The 15,250-nt window shown below is 38.4% G+C and overlaps 1 protein-coding gene across 1 annotated transcript; it reads right to left on the reverse strand.

Moving 5' to 3' along the window:
• Window positions 1-1,639: 1,639 nt before the first annotated feature.
• LOC149501306 (alpha-tocopherol transfer protein-like) lies at window positions 1,640-12,665 on the reverse strand. Its single transcript, XM_089733577.1, has 6 exons — window positions 12,049-12,665; window positions 10,171-10,327; window positions 8,930-9,044; window positions 4,749-4,883; window positions 3,424-3,640; window positions 1,640-2,259 (listed from the first exon to the last, which is right to left on the reverse strand). Exons 1-6 carry the CDS (start codon window positions 12,209-12,211, stop codon window positions 2,096-2,098), a joined length of 951 nt encoding a protein of 316 aa, XP_089589703.1. The 5' UTR covers window positions 12,212-12,665; the 3' UTR covers window positions 1,640-2,095.
• Between the last annotated feature and the right edge of the window lie 2,585 nt (window positions 12,666-15,250).

Genomic DNA, 15,250 nt, shown 5'->3' on the forward strand with positions numbered 1-15,250 from the left:
CGGAGCACATTTTTGTGGGGCTTAATCGACCAAAACCGTTATACACGGGAGCTCTCTTCTTCGACGTCGCAAAAGCGTTCGACAAAGTCTGGCACAACGGTTTGATTTTCAAACTATTCAACATGGGCGTGCCGGATAGTCTCGTGCTCATCATACGGGACTTCTTGTCGAACCGCTCTTTTCGATATCGAGTCGAGGGAACCCGCTCCTCCCCACGACCTCTCACAGCTGGAGTCCCGCAAGGCTCTGTCCTCTCACCCCTCCTATTTAGCTTATTCGTCAACGATATTCCCCGGTCGCCGCCGACCCATTTAGCTTTATTCGCCAACGACACGACTGTTTACTATTCTAGTAGAAATAAGTCCCTAATCGCGAAGAAGCTTCAGAGCGCAGCCCTAGCCCTAGGACAATGGTTCCGAAAATGGCGCATAGACATCAACCCAGCGAAAAGTACTGCGGTGCTATTTCAGAGGGGAAGCTCCACACGGATTTCCTCCCGGATTAGGAGGAGGAATCTCACACCCCCGATTACTCTCTTTAGACAACCCATACCCTGGCCCAGGAAGGTCAAGTACCTGGGCGTTACCCTGGATGCATCGATGACATTCCGCCCGCATATAAAATCAGTCCGTGACCGTGCCGCGTTTATTCTCGGTAGACTCTACCCCATGATCTGTAAGCGGAGTAAAATGTCCCTTCGGAACAAGGTGACACTTTACAAAACTTGCATAAGGCCCGTCATGACTTACGCGAGTGTAGTGTTCGCTCACGCGGCCCGCACACACATAGACACACTCCAATCCCTACAATCCCGCTTTTGCAGGTTAGCAGTCGGGGCTCCGTGGTTCGTGAGGAACGTTGACCTACACGACGACCTGAGCCTCGAATCAATTCGGAAATACATGAAGTCAGCGTCGGAACGATACTTCGATAAGGCTATGCGTCATGATAATCGCCTTATCGTTGCCGCCGCGTTGTTAGCAAATACCACCCCTCTTGGCTGAGCCTTTGCTCGCCCACCTGTCCTGGTGAAACTGGAAAGGCCACCAGTAAACTTTCAATCATAAAAAAAAAAAGGATAAGACGTCCGGTGCATTCGTGTTGAGCGATGCACCGGTGTTCGAATCTCAGGCGGGTACCAATTTTTCTAATGAAATACGTACTCAACAAATGTTCACGATTGATTTCCACGTTCAAGGAATAACATCGTATAATAAAAATGAAACCCGCAAAATTATAATTTACGTAATTACTGGTGGTAGGACCTCTTGTGAGTCCGCGCGGGTGGGTACCATTATCCTGCCTATTTCTGCCGTGAAGTGGTAATGTGTTTCGGTTTGAAGGGTTGGGCAGCCGTTGTAACTACACGGAGACCTTAGAACTTATATCTCAAGGTGGGTGGCGCGTTTACGTTGTAGATGTCTATGGGCTCCAGTAACCACTTAACACCAGGGGGGCTGTGAGCTCGTCCACCCATCTAAACGAAAAAAAAAATGTTATCCTTATATCTGTACTAGCATCATGACAGTCTGTCCGGAACGAAAACAATTTAGATAAACTTATCGCACAGTACAGTACAGAGTGTACAACACTAGAAAAAAACTACAGGGTGTTTAGCTTTTAAATTAAGATGTTGAAATTAAATTCTCAATCATTTAATTGGAATTATAAATAACCCAAAAACATTGCACGTCCCCCAAAATTTCAACTCATCATACATAAAACTCAAAAATAAACTACAAACATAAACATATTAAATATTCTAAAATCCAACATTATAGTATAGTATGTATAATAACATTATACTAGGTATACTCAGTATGATAATATACTATATATGATGAAGTTAGTACACCTTTTAACCAGTATCGACCAATAATCTATTGATTCTGATTTTGTTGTATTACAATCCTTTAAATCTTTTAAAATTTCTTATATCATCAGAAATAATTGCGGTTCGCGGGATGAAAACTTTTGTATAACTATCTGACTTTTTAATATCTAATTATTTTCGTTTTGTAAAATAAAACTAGATAAATAGCCACCTATATTCTCGAGTCTTTATAGTCTCACCAATAAATAAGCTTAGCCAAATTTAATCTACACTTAATGTCCTAAAACTTCCAGCTATACCAAGAGATTGTTCATCGAAACAGGCCACCCCATCCTTTGGCCTCAGAGCTTCATGAACACCAGCCTCCGCCATCTCAGCAAAGAATTTAACATTATCTTCATTCGTAAAGATGTTGATTAATTTATCTGTAAAAGAAAGAAATAATTGAAGTGAAACTTTTAACGCGACTTCCAACAAGGTTGCGTTAAACGTTTAACGCTACCATGGAATAGAAAGAGACAGAGCGAGAATGAATGCGTGGCACTCGAACGTATGCGCGTAGTATACCTGTTACAGGCCAGCGCGAGCGTTAGCAACGAGTAGCGTCCCATATTTAAAGGAAGTATTTAAAAAATATATATATATTTATTTTTCTATCTAGTTATAATTTAAAATATATATAATATAAATGTTGAAGAGGTCGCATCTCTTATACATAGCATTTAAGGATGAAAAATGAAGAAAACCACAATATATACATCGAAAAAAAGTTTCACTTCATCCACGTGTGCCAAGATGCACGCGCACCGGAGTTTTTTTCACTAAACTAGTACTGTAGCTCGTCGCCCCGTACCGGCTTGCCGTTGAGTATCGGGACACTCTGTATACTAAGAACAAAGATCACATTATCAGACAATAATTTTTTGTTAAAAACTCGTGCGAGATACGCGTCATGATCGTACACTTTTGCTCCTTCAACACAATTTAAGGTCATGTAACAACGAAAAAAATATAGATATAGTTCTTTAAACTCCTTTTCTTTCCCTTATACATAATAATATATAGATGGGTGAACAGGGAATATACACATTATATATATTCCCTCTTCACCTATTTACTATAATCTTACCCAATCGACTGAATTAACAAAATAACTCCCGCCATCAATTCACGCAACTTCCAAATATATTGAGGCAGTTGACTTTCTCGACAGCACAAAATTTCTTAAAAAAATATACTAGTTTTTTTTTTCCTACCTAAGCTGATAGCCTTGAGAGGGTATTTCAGCGTAAGCTTAACTAGTAGGTGAGCTCACGGGGCTCAAACCGGAGTGATGCTAACACTGACCCTAGCAAGAGCAGTGCTTCGCAGAATCTACCACCGGATCGGAAAAGCGACCCACTGAGAAGATCCGGCGAGAAAGCTAGTGGGCTGTATACTAGTTTAATTAATCGTTTTGCCTCTTTAATTTTCATTCTCCGATATTGCGCTCCTCGACTTTGTGTAACACTGGGTTTGTGGGTATAATCATATGGTACGGCATCAGATCTGTTGAACGAACGGTGGGTTACGGTAAAAACAAATCTTACCGCTTAAATCGTCCAATGATTCTTCTTTCCCGCCATACTCAGCTGGTAATAGATCATTCGGTGTTATGTACTTGTAAAGGCTATCTAAAGTAAGGTGCGTGTGGATGCGACTCCCTAGTTTGGCACTAACAACCTGTTTCATGATATTGACAATCACATCAATTGCTTTCGATGAAGTCAAGAAATGTATACCGTTGACTCTCACATCGTATCCTTCCTGAAATGTCTTTTTAATTAGCTTATATTGGCACATGACCAACTGGTGGTGGTAAAGCGAATTATGAGCTGATGCAATATACAATCCTGTCCATGTTTTCTGGCACCAAGCAATCATCCATTCTTATTAGTTAATAGGAATGAATGATTATATCATAATATATAGGTATATCCAATAAGACGTTTTTCTGATTCAAATGGAAAGATCGATCATGTTGTAACAATTTTTAAGAAAATAATCTTCATTCTTCGTATTGAGTCCGCACGGGTAGGTACCACCACCCCGCCTATTTCTGCCGTGAAGCAGTAATGCGTTTCGGTTTGAAGGGTGGGGCAGCCGTTGTAACTATACTGAAACCTTAGAACTCATATCTCAAGGTGGGTGGCGCATTTACGTTTTGGATGTCTATGGGCTCCAGTAACCACTTAACACCAGGTGGGCTGTGAGCTCGTCCACCCATCTAAGCAATAAAAAAAATTTTTTTTTTTTTCATTACTATAATAACTTATAACGACTATTAAAATATGTTATTTGGGAAAATAAATAAAAAAGATGCTACGCTGAGAAGACATATTTCTCCAAATTTATTTATGATTTCCAGTTTGTTCTATGGAACAGCATGTGTGCCATACAATTGAGATAGTGACAGCATGCACTTCGATTTGGTTACCACCTATAATTATTCTTCGCCCCAAAATTCAATCATCATCATCATCATCATTTCAGCCTATCGCCGTCCACTGCTGAACATAGGCCTCTCCAATAGATTTCCAGTGCGACCGGTCCATTGCCACCTGCATCCAACGAGACCCAGCGCTTTTTACTAGGTCGTCGGTCCATCTAGTAGGTGGCCGTCTATGGCGAGCTATGGAGAGGGCTATGCTCGGCATTTCTCTACGTGATCGAATCCGAAATGAGGAGATCCGTAGAAGAACGAAGGTTGCTGACATAGCCCGTAGAATTAGTGAACTGAAGTGGCAATGGGCCGGCCACATAGCACGAAGAGAGGAATACGGTCGATGGGGCAGAAAATTCAATCATTGGATAGTATTGAAAGTACTCAACTCTGCTATGAACACAGCTTAATTTGGTTCAGTAAGGTACGTACCATCGCTATTGTCATAATATTGCGTAGATCCGCTAAATTCAAATTGCTAGCGAACTCCATGACGTTTACATTCCTGAAGTCGATAAACACTATTACACCGTCATTGTAATCGTGAGCTCGTAAATACTCGTTTAGCTGTAAATTACATATAAATGTCAAAAATTGTATAAATAGAAAAAACATGTATAGTTTTCAAGAGAATGTGTCGTGAAAAAAAATGCAAATATATAGATATTAAATATCAATACGCAAACTACAAAAATACGTCTGCATTTAAGGAACGAAACTGTCTTTGATCGAGTTATGTTTTACACCGGCCGAATATATAGCCCAAGAGCCCGTGGGCTCTACCTGTATGTATTTGACCAGACCTGAATTTTCGTACATTGAGACCCCTATACCTACCAGGCATGAGGTGGGGACTCACTAAGCTTAAAGTGGTCGACGCGCCGAGCGATCAGGTAGGAGAGGTACCGATTTTGACGGATTTTAAATCCATTTGACCACGTCTGCCGTTTTGAAATTTTGAAAATATATGATTATTAAATTAAATAAAATTATGATTAATAAAAAAATCACTTCTTTATTGTCTAACTAATGAAGTTTAGTATATAGAATATAAAAAAATATTAATTTCGGTAAATACATCGCTAAAGTAAATCGCAAGTAAATTATATTCCTCTAAAACAGTGAACGGAAAACATAATATACATCTGGCCGGTAGTAGCTAAGATTTTATTATATGTTGATGTGTGTACGCAATGTAGAGGTCTGCCGTGATCAATATAAGTTTTTAAGACTATAATAAACAACATATTATATATCAAAGGCAGATCTGGTCAATTACTTTCAAAATTTTATTTTTTTAGCATTTTCAAAGTGGTCTGCCACAAAGTAAAATAAAATGCGCGATAATGGTCTGCCATTCTTATTTTCCGATAATAATAATCATATATTTTCAAAATTTCAAAACGGCAGACGTGGTCATATGGATTTAAAATCCGTCAAAATCGGTACCTGTCCTACCTGAGCGCTCGGCGCGTCGACCACTTTGAGCTTAGTGAGTCCACACCTCATGCATGGTAGGTATAGGGGTCTCAATGTACGAAAATTCAGGTCTGGTCAAATACATACAGGTAGAGCCCACGGGCTCTTGGGCAATAGTATATTTTTTTGCTTTTTTGCGTAAATATATAAAGATGACGGCTTACCGAGTCGCGACGTATAATTAATTGCACATGGGCGAAATAGGGAAACTCGAAATTGATTCCTCAAACTTGCAAAAACTGGTCTTGCGATTTATAATATTTATGGTGATCGCAAAGGCCAGACGCACGGGATATTGTTACGCCGGTAAGAGTAACGCCATCTATCGCCGAATAGTCGAACGAATATCGAAGGACCCAGAATGCTCGAGATTTACAACGCCATCTATTATAAGATAAGCGGGAACTACGACTAGAGATGTGTGGAATATTCTCGATGATTGTAAGGATGAGGTATGGGCTATAAAAGCGTTGTAGGGATGGCGCGCAGTCAGTCAGTAATCGGAACTACTCGAAGCGAAACAGCGAACGGATCACCTGAAGCGAAGCGGAACAAGCGAATTGGGGGTTTTAAAGTGTTTGTTGAGTGTTTTAAAGTGTATGTGAAGTGTTTTAAGTGTTGAATACAGTTTTTACTTGTGATTCGGTAGATTTTTTTTTTATCCCGAACCCCGGCGCGTTACAATATTGTAAACGCTTAAAATCAAATAACAAAACTGTTGGAATCATCGGCTTGCGCGGGATCAAGACATCCTCTTCTTTGCATTTGCCCTTGATGATCTTGAACTTGATGACGTTACCCATTATCTTTTTCACAGCCAGCCTCGTTCCATTGCAAAGTCAAGGTTGATTAATGTTACGCATTATAATCACAACTGATCCTACTTTTAATTGTAATTTCTGAGGCGGTAATCCAGGCAATACAGGAAATTAAAAAAAATCCGTGGGATAGTTGACTACGCCAGCCTGGCTTAAAACTGTGTCAACGGATTTGTAAGAAAACAACTCTCCTGGTTCTTGTGCGGGTCGCATCGAGATCATCGACATCTTTGTTTTTGGCCGCCAATATTACTCGTTCACTCTGCCAATTTAGCTGGAAATAACCTCTTAAGCTATCACCGAATAGGTAGGGGAAAAAACTGACAATTATGGTTTCTGAACTGTTGTTCTTTGTCCGTGAAACACTAAATAAGCTCTTCTTTTGAGTCGGTAAAGTTACAAAAATCTGTGGGTAGTGTAATTAATCCGGTCGAGATATCAACTGCGACCCTACCATTTCCAATATCTAATGACTGCTTCAATTTTCAATGCGGATCGTCGTACCCCCTTACAGGGCACGGAACGGGCCTCACGGCGAACCCCACTACCCTGGCAGAAGCTCCCTGCCACACCGAGCAGGGGTGGGTATGCTGCTGGGGGGAGATTAAGAGGGGGAGCTGTTCGCAGCGTGTACGTCTGCAAATTACATCGTTATGTACATAAATATAATACGATGAGCTTGTGTGGAGTTGCACGGAGTGATGGCCGTGGACGGTACACCCCGGCGCCTGCTGCTGTCCTCAGCTGTTTTTTTTTTATGACTGCTTCGATACCATAATCGCAGTTCGATCTTATTGCAATAACACGCGCATGTTAGTTATTAATTAGAGTGTCTTTACATGCCGCCACTAATGCCTTGAGTTCGTCAGCAGCAGTTGATCGGGGAATGATTGGTAAAGTCTGACAAAAATCAACTGACAATAGAATCATGGCATCACCAAAAACTATCTTTTAACGTTCTGTTTAGTGCCTCCAGTGACCTTTCCATCGTACATTTATTTTGGCAACGTTGCAAACTGGTGCTTGGTTGATTTGAATGTTTAGTGTTCATTTCAAATCATAATGGGCAGTTCGTCCACCTTCTACCAATGTTGCAGCTATTCCTGATGAAGCCAATGCTAGGGCTACTTCATTTTGCGATTTCATCTTCGCCAACAGTAATGAAATTAGTAACGCGTTTAGTGAAACAGTGAGTGTAACATTTGAAATCATTAAATTTGCCTTAAGACACAAATATTTAACAATTCGTGGTTTTATTTATGGTTAATCGAAGGGTATTAAGTATGATTTTTTTTTGTATAATATTTTTATACCTAATACTAGCGGCTTATCGTTTATTTTCGCCCCCCCATTGATGTCATGTGTGAACACAATGAACTCAGCCGAGTTTCGTAAAGATTATACAGCCTTTTTAAATAGAATATTTCTGGTCTTCTGTTATTCAAATACATTACTTATTTCGTTTTAAATTTATTTATTAGTTAATGAATTAATTTGTTTGATTAGAAACTGATTCGATTAGAGAGTATTGACAACAAATAAATTGATTGATTTGTTTGATTTCGGTCGTCTAGAATGTAGAATGCAGTAAAATATAAGATATATGTGGCTGCAGCATTTAAAGAATCCAAATAAAGATGTATCGTATTATCAAATTAGACACACAAAGTATATGTAAGTTTTGAAGTTATACTTCTTTAGGCGCGTTATGAAAAATTGATGAGAGTGAAATTTTACGATGCGCGCGCACCGTGGCACGAATTTAACAGAATGAAGTTGCCCACTAAATCGCTCATTACAATACGACCGACGTAACTTGGCGAGTCTGAATATAGGCGCAGGTGAACTTTCGCGCATATACACTCGTAAAAAAGTGTTATTAGCATTCATTTTTTAGTAATATACTTATAAATGACAAAATTATTATTTAATATAATTCATACTAAATATTATTAAATTATTAACGTTAAATTTTATTATTAATTATTTAATATAAAAAAAAAGAAATAAATTTAATAAAAATAAAGTATAACTTCTTACGCGCGTACATAAGTACACGCACCCTCTTTTTTTTAGATCGTGCCTAAATCTTGTTTCTCGAGAATACCACTTTTTGATTTGTTAATAAATTATTTCTAATACTATTACGTTTATAAATTTTTAATTAATGTTTCTTAACTAACTATTTGTTAGCCGAAATTATTCGTGAAACACGCGGTAAGGTTAGACCGGTTTGAGATTCCCTTTTAAATAATTGCTCAACAAAAATATTTATGAGAATACTTTTTACAATTGTTGTACGTTAATATTACATACCAGAATGCCAAATTTGTAGACGTTTAGAATACACTTCGTCGTTGCGCCATTACTAACTCTAACTACGTAGACCCTGTGATTTTCCTCTGTCATTCTCGGCAACCAGGCTTGTGAACTTCAAATAATTACATTCATATCGTTAAACAAAACGAAAACCAAATTATATGTTTTTTTATTTTGTCGACTTTGTAAGCACACGAGCGTACGGTCCACCTGATGGTGAGTGGTTACCGTAGCTTATGGACATCAGTAATAACATGGGCAGAGCTAAGTCACTGCCTATCATTGAGTAATCTACACAAGCCCCGTTTGAAGATGGACATGTCATAGCGCTTGGGAAATTCCAAATCGAATAGTACTTAGCAAAAAAGATCTCTGGAAGCGCACTGTGGATGAACGCAGTGGTTCTAGCTAGTGGGATCGTGTAGTAAAAATCAAACCAGCAAAATTATAATTCGCGTAATCAGATCTCTATGGGCACCGGTAACCACTTAACACCGGGTGGGCTGTGAGCTCGTCCACCCATCTAAGCAATAAAAATAAAATAAAAAAAGTAATGAACTCTACTCTCTCTCTACTCTGCACTGAACTTTTTTCGCACTAGATGAATACACCTGATCAATATTGGTTATTCCCAAAGTTTGAAAAACGACAGTGCATGCTCACCACTAGGCCGGACTGGTCTAAAGCGATAGAAAAAGGGTACTTTATGAAACGTAAAAAATATACCCAAAGGCTATCGGAGCTCAGATACAAACATAAAGTCAAACTCTCGAATACTGAGGAAAGAACAACTCAATAATGTTTTCTGAGCGCTATAACATGGCCTTCTTAGACGAGGTTCGATGAGAGTTCTATGTGATATCAGCGCTGATGTCCATGAGCATCTATGACTCACCATCAGATGAGACTCTATTTATAAAGTACATTGTTACAATAGAGACACCATGAAAAATCAATAAGGAACAAGTCCCAAAAAACTATTTGAGTAAAAAATTATACCCCTATTTAATAAATTGAATACACCAATATAAGTTTTTCAGTCAATGGTAGTTAAGTTTACAAATTTTCTTGCTTTAATTAGTTTTAAAGAAAAACATATTTTTATGACAATTACTGTTGGCAATTTGTTTAGCTTTGACTTGTCTCATGGACTCCAATCCCACCGAACAAGAATTGAGTCGAAACCTCATTTTGACCATCAAAAAAGGATTTACAATAATTTTTAATACAATACTTACAGGTATTTTTTCGTTTCCACCAAATCGCTTCGGGACTTGTAGCCATCAAAGAAAGTAGGTAACAATGATTTCAATGCGCAAAGCCTACTAATCTGGGCTTTTGCTCTTTCTATAGATCCTTTGTTGACTATAATCGTGTTCTCCAAGTATGCTCTTGCTGTGAATACAAAGAAAAAATACTATGATTCCACATTTACTGGAAGTCAGCACGGGTAGGTATTAATTGGTATTTATACCGCTAATCAACCGATATATTGACAATTGAGACTTCGTTAGCCCCAAGACTGCATTAATATGTCCACGCAATCTTGAACTATCTAACATTTGGCTGACTCGTTGGTGCAGTAGTTAGCGCTCCCGACTGTTGCACCGAGAGTCGTGGGTTGGATTAACACGTCAAGCAAACATTGTGTGATGAACAGATTTGTTTGCTCTTTGTCTGGGGCTTATTATCTATATAATATATTTATATAAGATTGGTAAGAATGGAACATATGAACATATGGAACGGAGGGTTAAGATGTGAGTGAGAGAAAACGGAAAGAAATGGGAAAGAGAACGACAGACAGAATGACAGAAAAAAGGAAGATGGCGAAGATGGTTCAAAAATGAGCAAGGCGTAATAAAAGTGTTAATTAATTTTTAATTATTGTTATAACAGAAGATTTTGGAACAGTGGAAGTTTTATTTTATGCGCTGCGATCTCTATTCTACATGTATATAGTTAAATATACATGAGTATCTTTATCAGTCTCTGGTACCCATATCGCAGGGAATCCTAAATTGGGGACAAATGACCATGCGTGGTTTATTCCTAGTTATTTATTTATTTATATCAGTTCGCTCCGTCCGTTTTCCAGAGTACCAAAAAAAAATAATGTTATTCTGTAAAATCTTTCAACGTCAAGGTTGTCGCAAATTACTTTTATAATAGAACAGTAGCCGAGACTGTATTAAAACAACACAGCCACGTAAACATGTATTTGCGCAAGTGTTTTGTGCTTAAACATACATATTGTTACAAACAAAATATATTATAATGTATATGTAAATTAATACAGGTTTCGCATTTTATCTAAGCATTCTAAGTTTAAATTAAATTTGTTTTGCCTTTAAATCTTCACCGGAACAACTTCTTTATTATTATTATTATTATTTTTTATTGCTTAGTTGGGTGGACGAGCTCACAGCCCAAAGAGGTCCTACCACCAGTCCTACTACCATTAAGTTTAATTATACATAGGTCATGTCGCAGATAGTTTTTTTTTTTTTGCTTAGATGGGTGGATGAGCTCACAGCCCATCTGGTGTTAAGTGGTTACTGGAGCCCATAGACATCTACGACGTAAATGCGCCACCCACCTTGAGATATAAGTTCTAAGGTCACAAGTAGTTACCCGCGCGGACTCACAAGAGGTCCTACCACCTGTAATTACGCAAATTATAATTTTGCGGGTTTGATTTTTACTACACGATGTTATTCCTTCACCGTGGAAGTCAATCGTGAACATTTGTTGAGTACGTATTTCATTAGAAAAAATTGGTATCCGCCTGGGATTCGTAGACCATTCTGCCTATTGTATGCCTAACGTTCACACTGATCCGAAATAGGACCGAGTAGGACCTCCTGTGAGGACGCACTGGTAGGTAGGTACCACCACCCTGCTTATTTCTGCCGTGAAGCAGTAATGCGTTGCGGTTTGAAGGGTGGGGCAGCCTTTGTAACTATACTTGAAACCTTAGAACTTATATCTCAAGATGGGTGGCGCATTTACGTCGCAGATGTCTATGGGCTCCAGTAACCACTTAATACCAGGTCTACAATCTAAGCAATAAAAAAAAATTAAACTACTTTTAATTAAACAAAAAAAAAACTCACTATAGTCAGTCTTCTTAAAATGATTCTGCTGTTTAATCCAATCCTCGAGTATATCGATAACTTTATTCATGTCCTCGCTTTTTTCTAAATTATGCCTTTTCCTGACCATAACTAAAGTGTCGGGATTGTAACGAAATAAAGGATTATTTGGCAACGTATCCATTTTAATTGAGTGCCAAAAGTATGTCTTTCTCGGTCTGTTGTCGCGTGCAAACTATATTTAAGAATGAATATTAACCAATTATGTATGTTTTAAGTTGACTGAATACAGACTGGTTTTAGTTTAATGTCAGTACAATAATTAACATTGCGTATATTTTATGACCTTGACGTTTGTGGTTGATCTTCAACATGACTATTGCGGTATGAATTAGCATCAACTAGGGCACCGTTCGTCGAGATACAAATTTTCTCCAAACACAATATTATTCGATTCTCAAAACTACTTGACTACTACAATATTCCCTTAAAACAAATCAAATTTCTGAAATGCATTGCTTCAATGATTAGTACTTAGTCATTTAAAATCAAGTTTTGGGGTGAATTTGGACAGCATAGCAAAATAATGTTGCCTTTATATCTATACGACCACACAAAACACTGGTTGATTAAACTATGATAAAGGATCTGTAGCGTATTAATTAAAACTAGTACAAATAGTAGTAGGACACTTAGGCAGTAAGTCGTAAAAATGTTTTACGCTTATTCGAGCCTAGAATAGTGACCGATCTGAGGGTGTCATAAGCGGTGACTAAGAGATTAATCGGAGAATGGGCAGCAGCAATCTAAGCTGCGATTGCCAACATGCATTTCGTAGTGACGGGGCGTATTGTGAACCTGCCGGGATAGTTAATACCATCCTGCTTGTTTCTGTCGCGAAGTCACCATGCATTCCAGTTTGAGCCAGTCATCGTTCTCGTCGAACCCGTCGCTTGCGACGAAGGGCTCGGCGAGTAAATTAACCCACAGACACAGCCCAATGAGTTTCTCGCCAGATCTTCTCAGTGGGTCGCGTTTCCGATCCGTTGGTAGATCCTGCGTAGCACGGCTCTTGCTAGGGTTCGTGTTAGCAACATCATCAGGCTTGAGCCCCGTGAACTCACCTACTAGTTAAGGTTACGCTGATATGGTCTCTCTAGACCATCAGCTTAAGTAAAGCAAACACAAAAAAGCTGCGATAATCGAATACAGTTGAGGTTTCAACCCTTTAACTCAGGGTTAGTGTACATTCGTGTTTTGATTTTTATATTATCCGGTAACCACTTAACACCAAATACGCTGTGAACTCGTCTATCCAACAACAACAAAGAATGCATTGTAATGTCCTTTGTTAAGTGACGAACCTTGTGTATACTCGTAATAAAAGATAAGAAAATTAATATTTATTAATTCAATTCAAATAAAAACTCGGAATTTTTGATAATTTAATAATAAACAGAGATAATTACGTCTCATTTATTATTTAAGCGACTGATAATTAATTAGGTTGAATATCAGCCCGAATGGACGTGAGCGCTGAGTCAAATGAATAGAATTAATTTTGGCTGTTGGCCTTGAATTTTTAAGTTTTCCCATTGCGAGGCTCAATTTATATCACTTCTTGTTTTACTAGTGGTAGGACCTCTTATGAGTCCGCACGGGTAGGTACCATACCACCCTGCCTATTTCTGCCGTGAAGCAGTAATGCGTTTCGGTTTGAAGGGTGTGGTAGCCGTTGTAACTATACTGAGACCTTAGAACTTATATCTCAAGGTGGGTGGCGCATTTACGTTGTAGATGTCTATGGGCTCCAGTAACCACTTAACACCAGGTGGGCTGTGAGCTCGTCCACCCATCTAAGAAATAAAAAATAAAAAAATCTACTTCCTGTCCTTGTCCGTGAGCGTCATGAGCACAATAAAACAATGATTGAAATAAAAAAAAAAAAAATGATAATTGAGTACATAGTCCCAGAACAAAACAATTTATAAAATATAAAACTGCGAATTTAATTACTCTGTGTTCTTTGTAAATTTATAGCTGCCAGTCAACCTTGTGACCAATTAATTTTATTGTTTACTACTAACCTAAGGAACGATTTAAGATGAAACAATTGTATATATTATCTACATCTCTTCCTAGTCGTATACTCTTGACAGAGTGTTCGTGGTCATGCATCAGTCGAATCCTACGAAACCGATGATCTCGCGATGCGACGCCATGTGGCACGATTATCTATATATGTATGTCTTTAAAGGTATATAAGTATGTATAGGTATCAATCTCTGGTTCCCATCCTCCTTTTCCTTGCGTCGATAATCCTCAATGCTGATGCCGTGGCCTCCTTTAATTACTTTTTCCTGGATTATCCTGCGACAACCTTGCCTATCCTCGGCTGCACGCTTGGCATCGTGGACTGAAGTGTTAAGAATAAAGCGTATCTGGTCTGATCAGCGTATAAAAGTCCCTGGCTCCCATAGTATAGGATATCCTGGATTTGGATTTGGTGTGAAGTCCCCGCCTATTATTATTATTGTGTACTGTTGGTAGGGTATGCGACAAACCCGTCTTACCATCTTGCTTATTTCTACGCTGCCGTCTCTGTGGGTTCAATTTAAGACAAAGTGTCTACACTTATCTACGCAATAAAACGTCTTCTTTTTACCATCGCGCCACACGTCGCCATTCTTATTACCTCAAACCACTACCTGCATTTAAAGTTTTCCTTTAGTTGTTCTTAAATAAAAACACAAGAGGTAATTACTTTGTTCTTTTAGCCCAACGAAATATAATATCCTAATGAAAACATGGTTTTCAAATAATGTGAACGACTGGCAAGAGTCGCAGTGGCTAAAGAACAAGACTGCAAGAACGATGAGATTGTGCCGGTATTCGAATCCTGTAAGCAGTTACAAATTTTTTTGGAAAGAAATACATAGTATAAACATATGCTTACGAATCACTACCACGATGAAGGAATCATTTTTATTTTTTTATTGTGCTTTTAATAGCCAAAGCTATGCACATTAATATGGTTTTGCTGAGTGCACATACTATTTAGATTGCAATCCAGATTAGATCTAGGTACTACTTGTACGATTTAGCTAATATGTACTGTAATTATTGTAATTTGTTTTGTGCATCAATAAACCTCCAATATAAAGCAACACCTCCCTATTTATGTAGAATAAAATTTAACTTGAGCTTAGAGGCTACGAATTTT

This window comes from Bombyx mandarina, chromosome 16 (assembly GCF_030267445.1).
Source record: "Bombyx mandarina strain Sakado chromosome 16, ASM3026744v2".
Taxonomy (NCBI): domain Eukaryota; kingdom Metazoa; phylum Arthropoda; class Insecta; order Lepidoptera; family Bombycidae; genus Bombyx; species Bombyx mandarina.

Coding starts and splice junctions, on each gene's coding strand:
- LOC149501306 (XM_089733577.1), bottom strand. CDS start 12,211: ATGGATACGTTGCCAAATAATCCTTTATTTCGTTACAATCCCGACACT. Junction 9,045..10,170: donor GTGGAAACGAAAAAATACCT/GTAAGTATTGTA, acceptor AATTATTTGAAG/TTCACAAGCCTGGTTGCCGA. Junction 4,884..8,929: donor TCTACAAATTTGGCATTCTG/GTATGTAATATT, acceptor TGTAATTTACAG/CTAAACGAGTATTTACGAGC.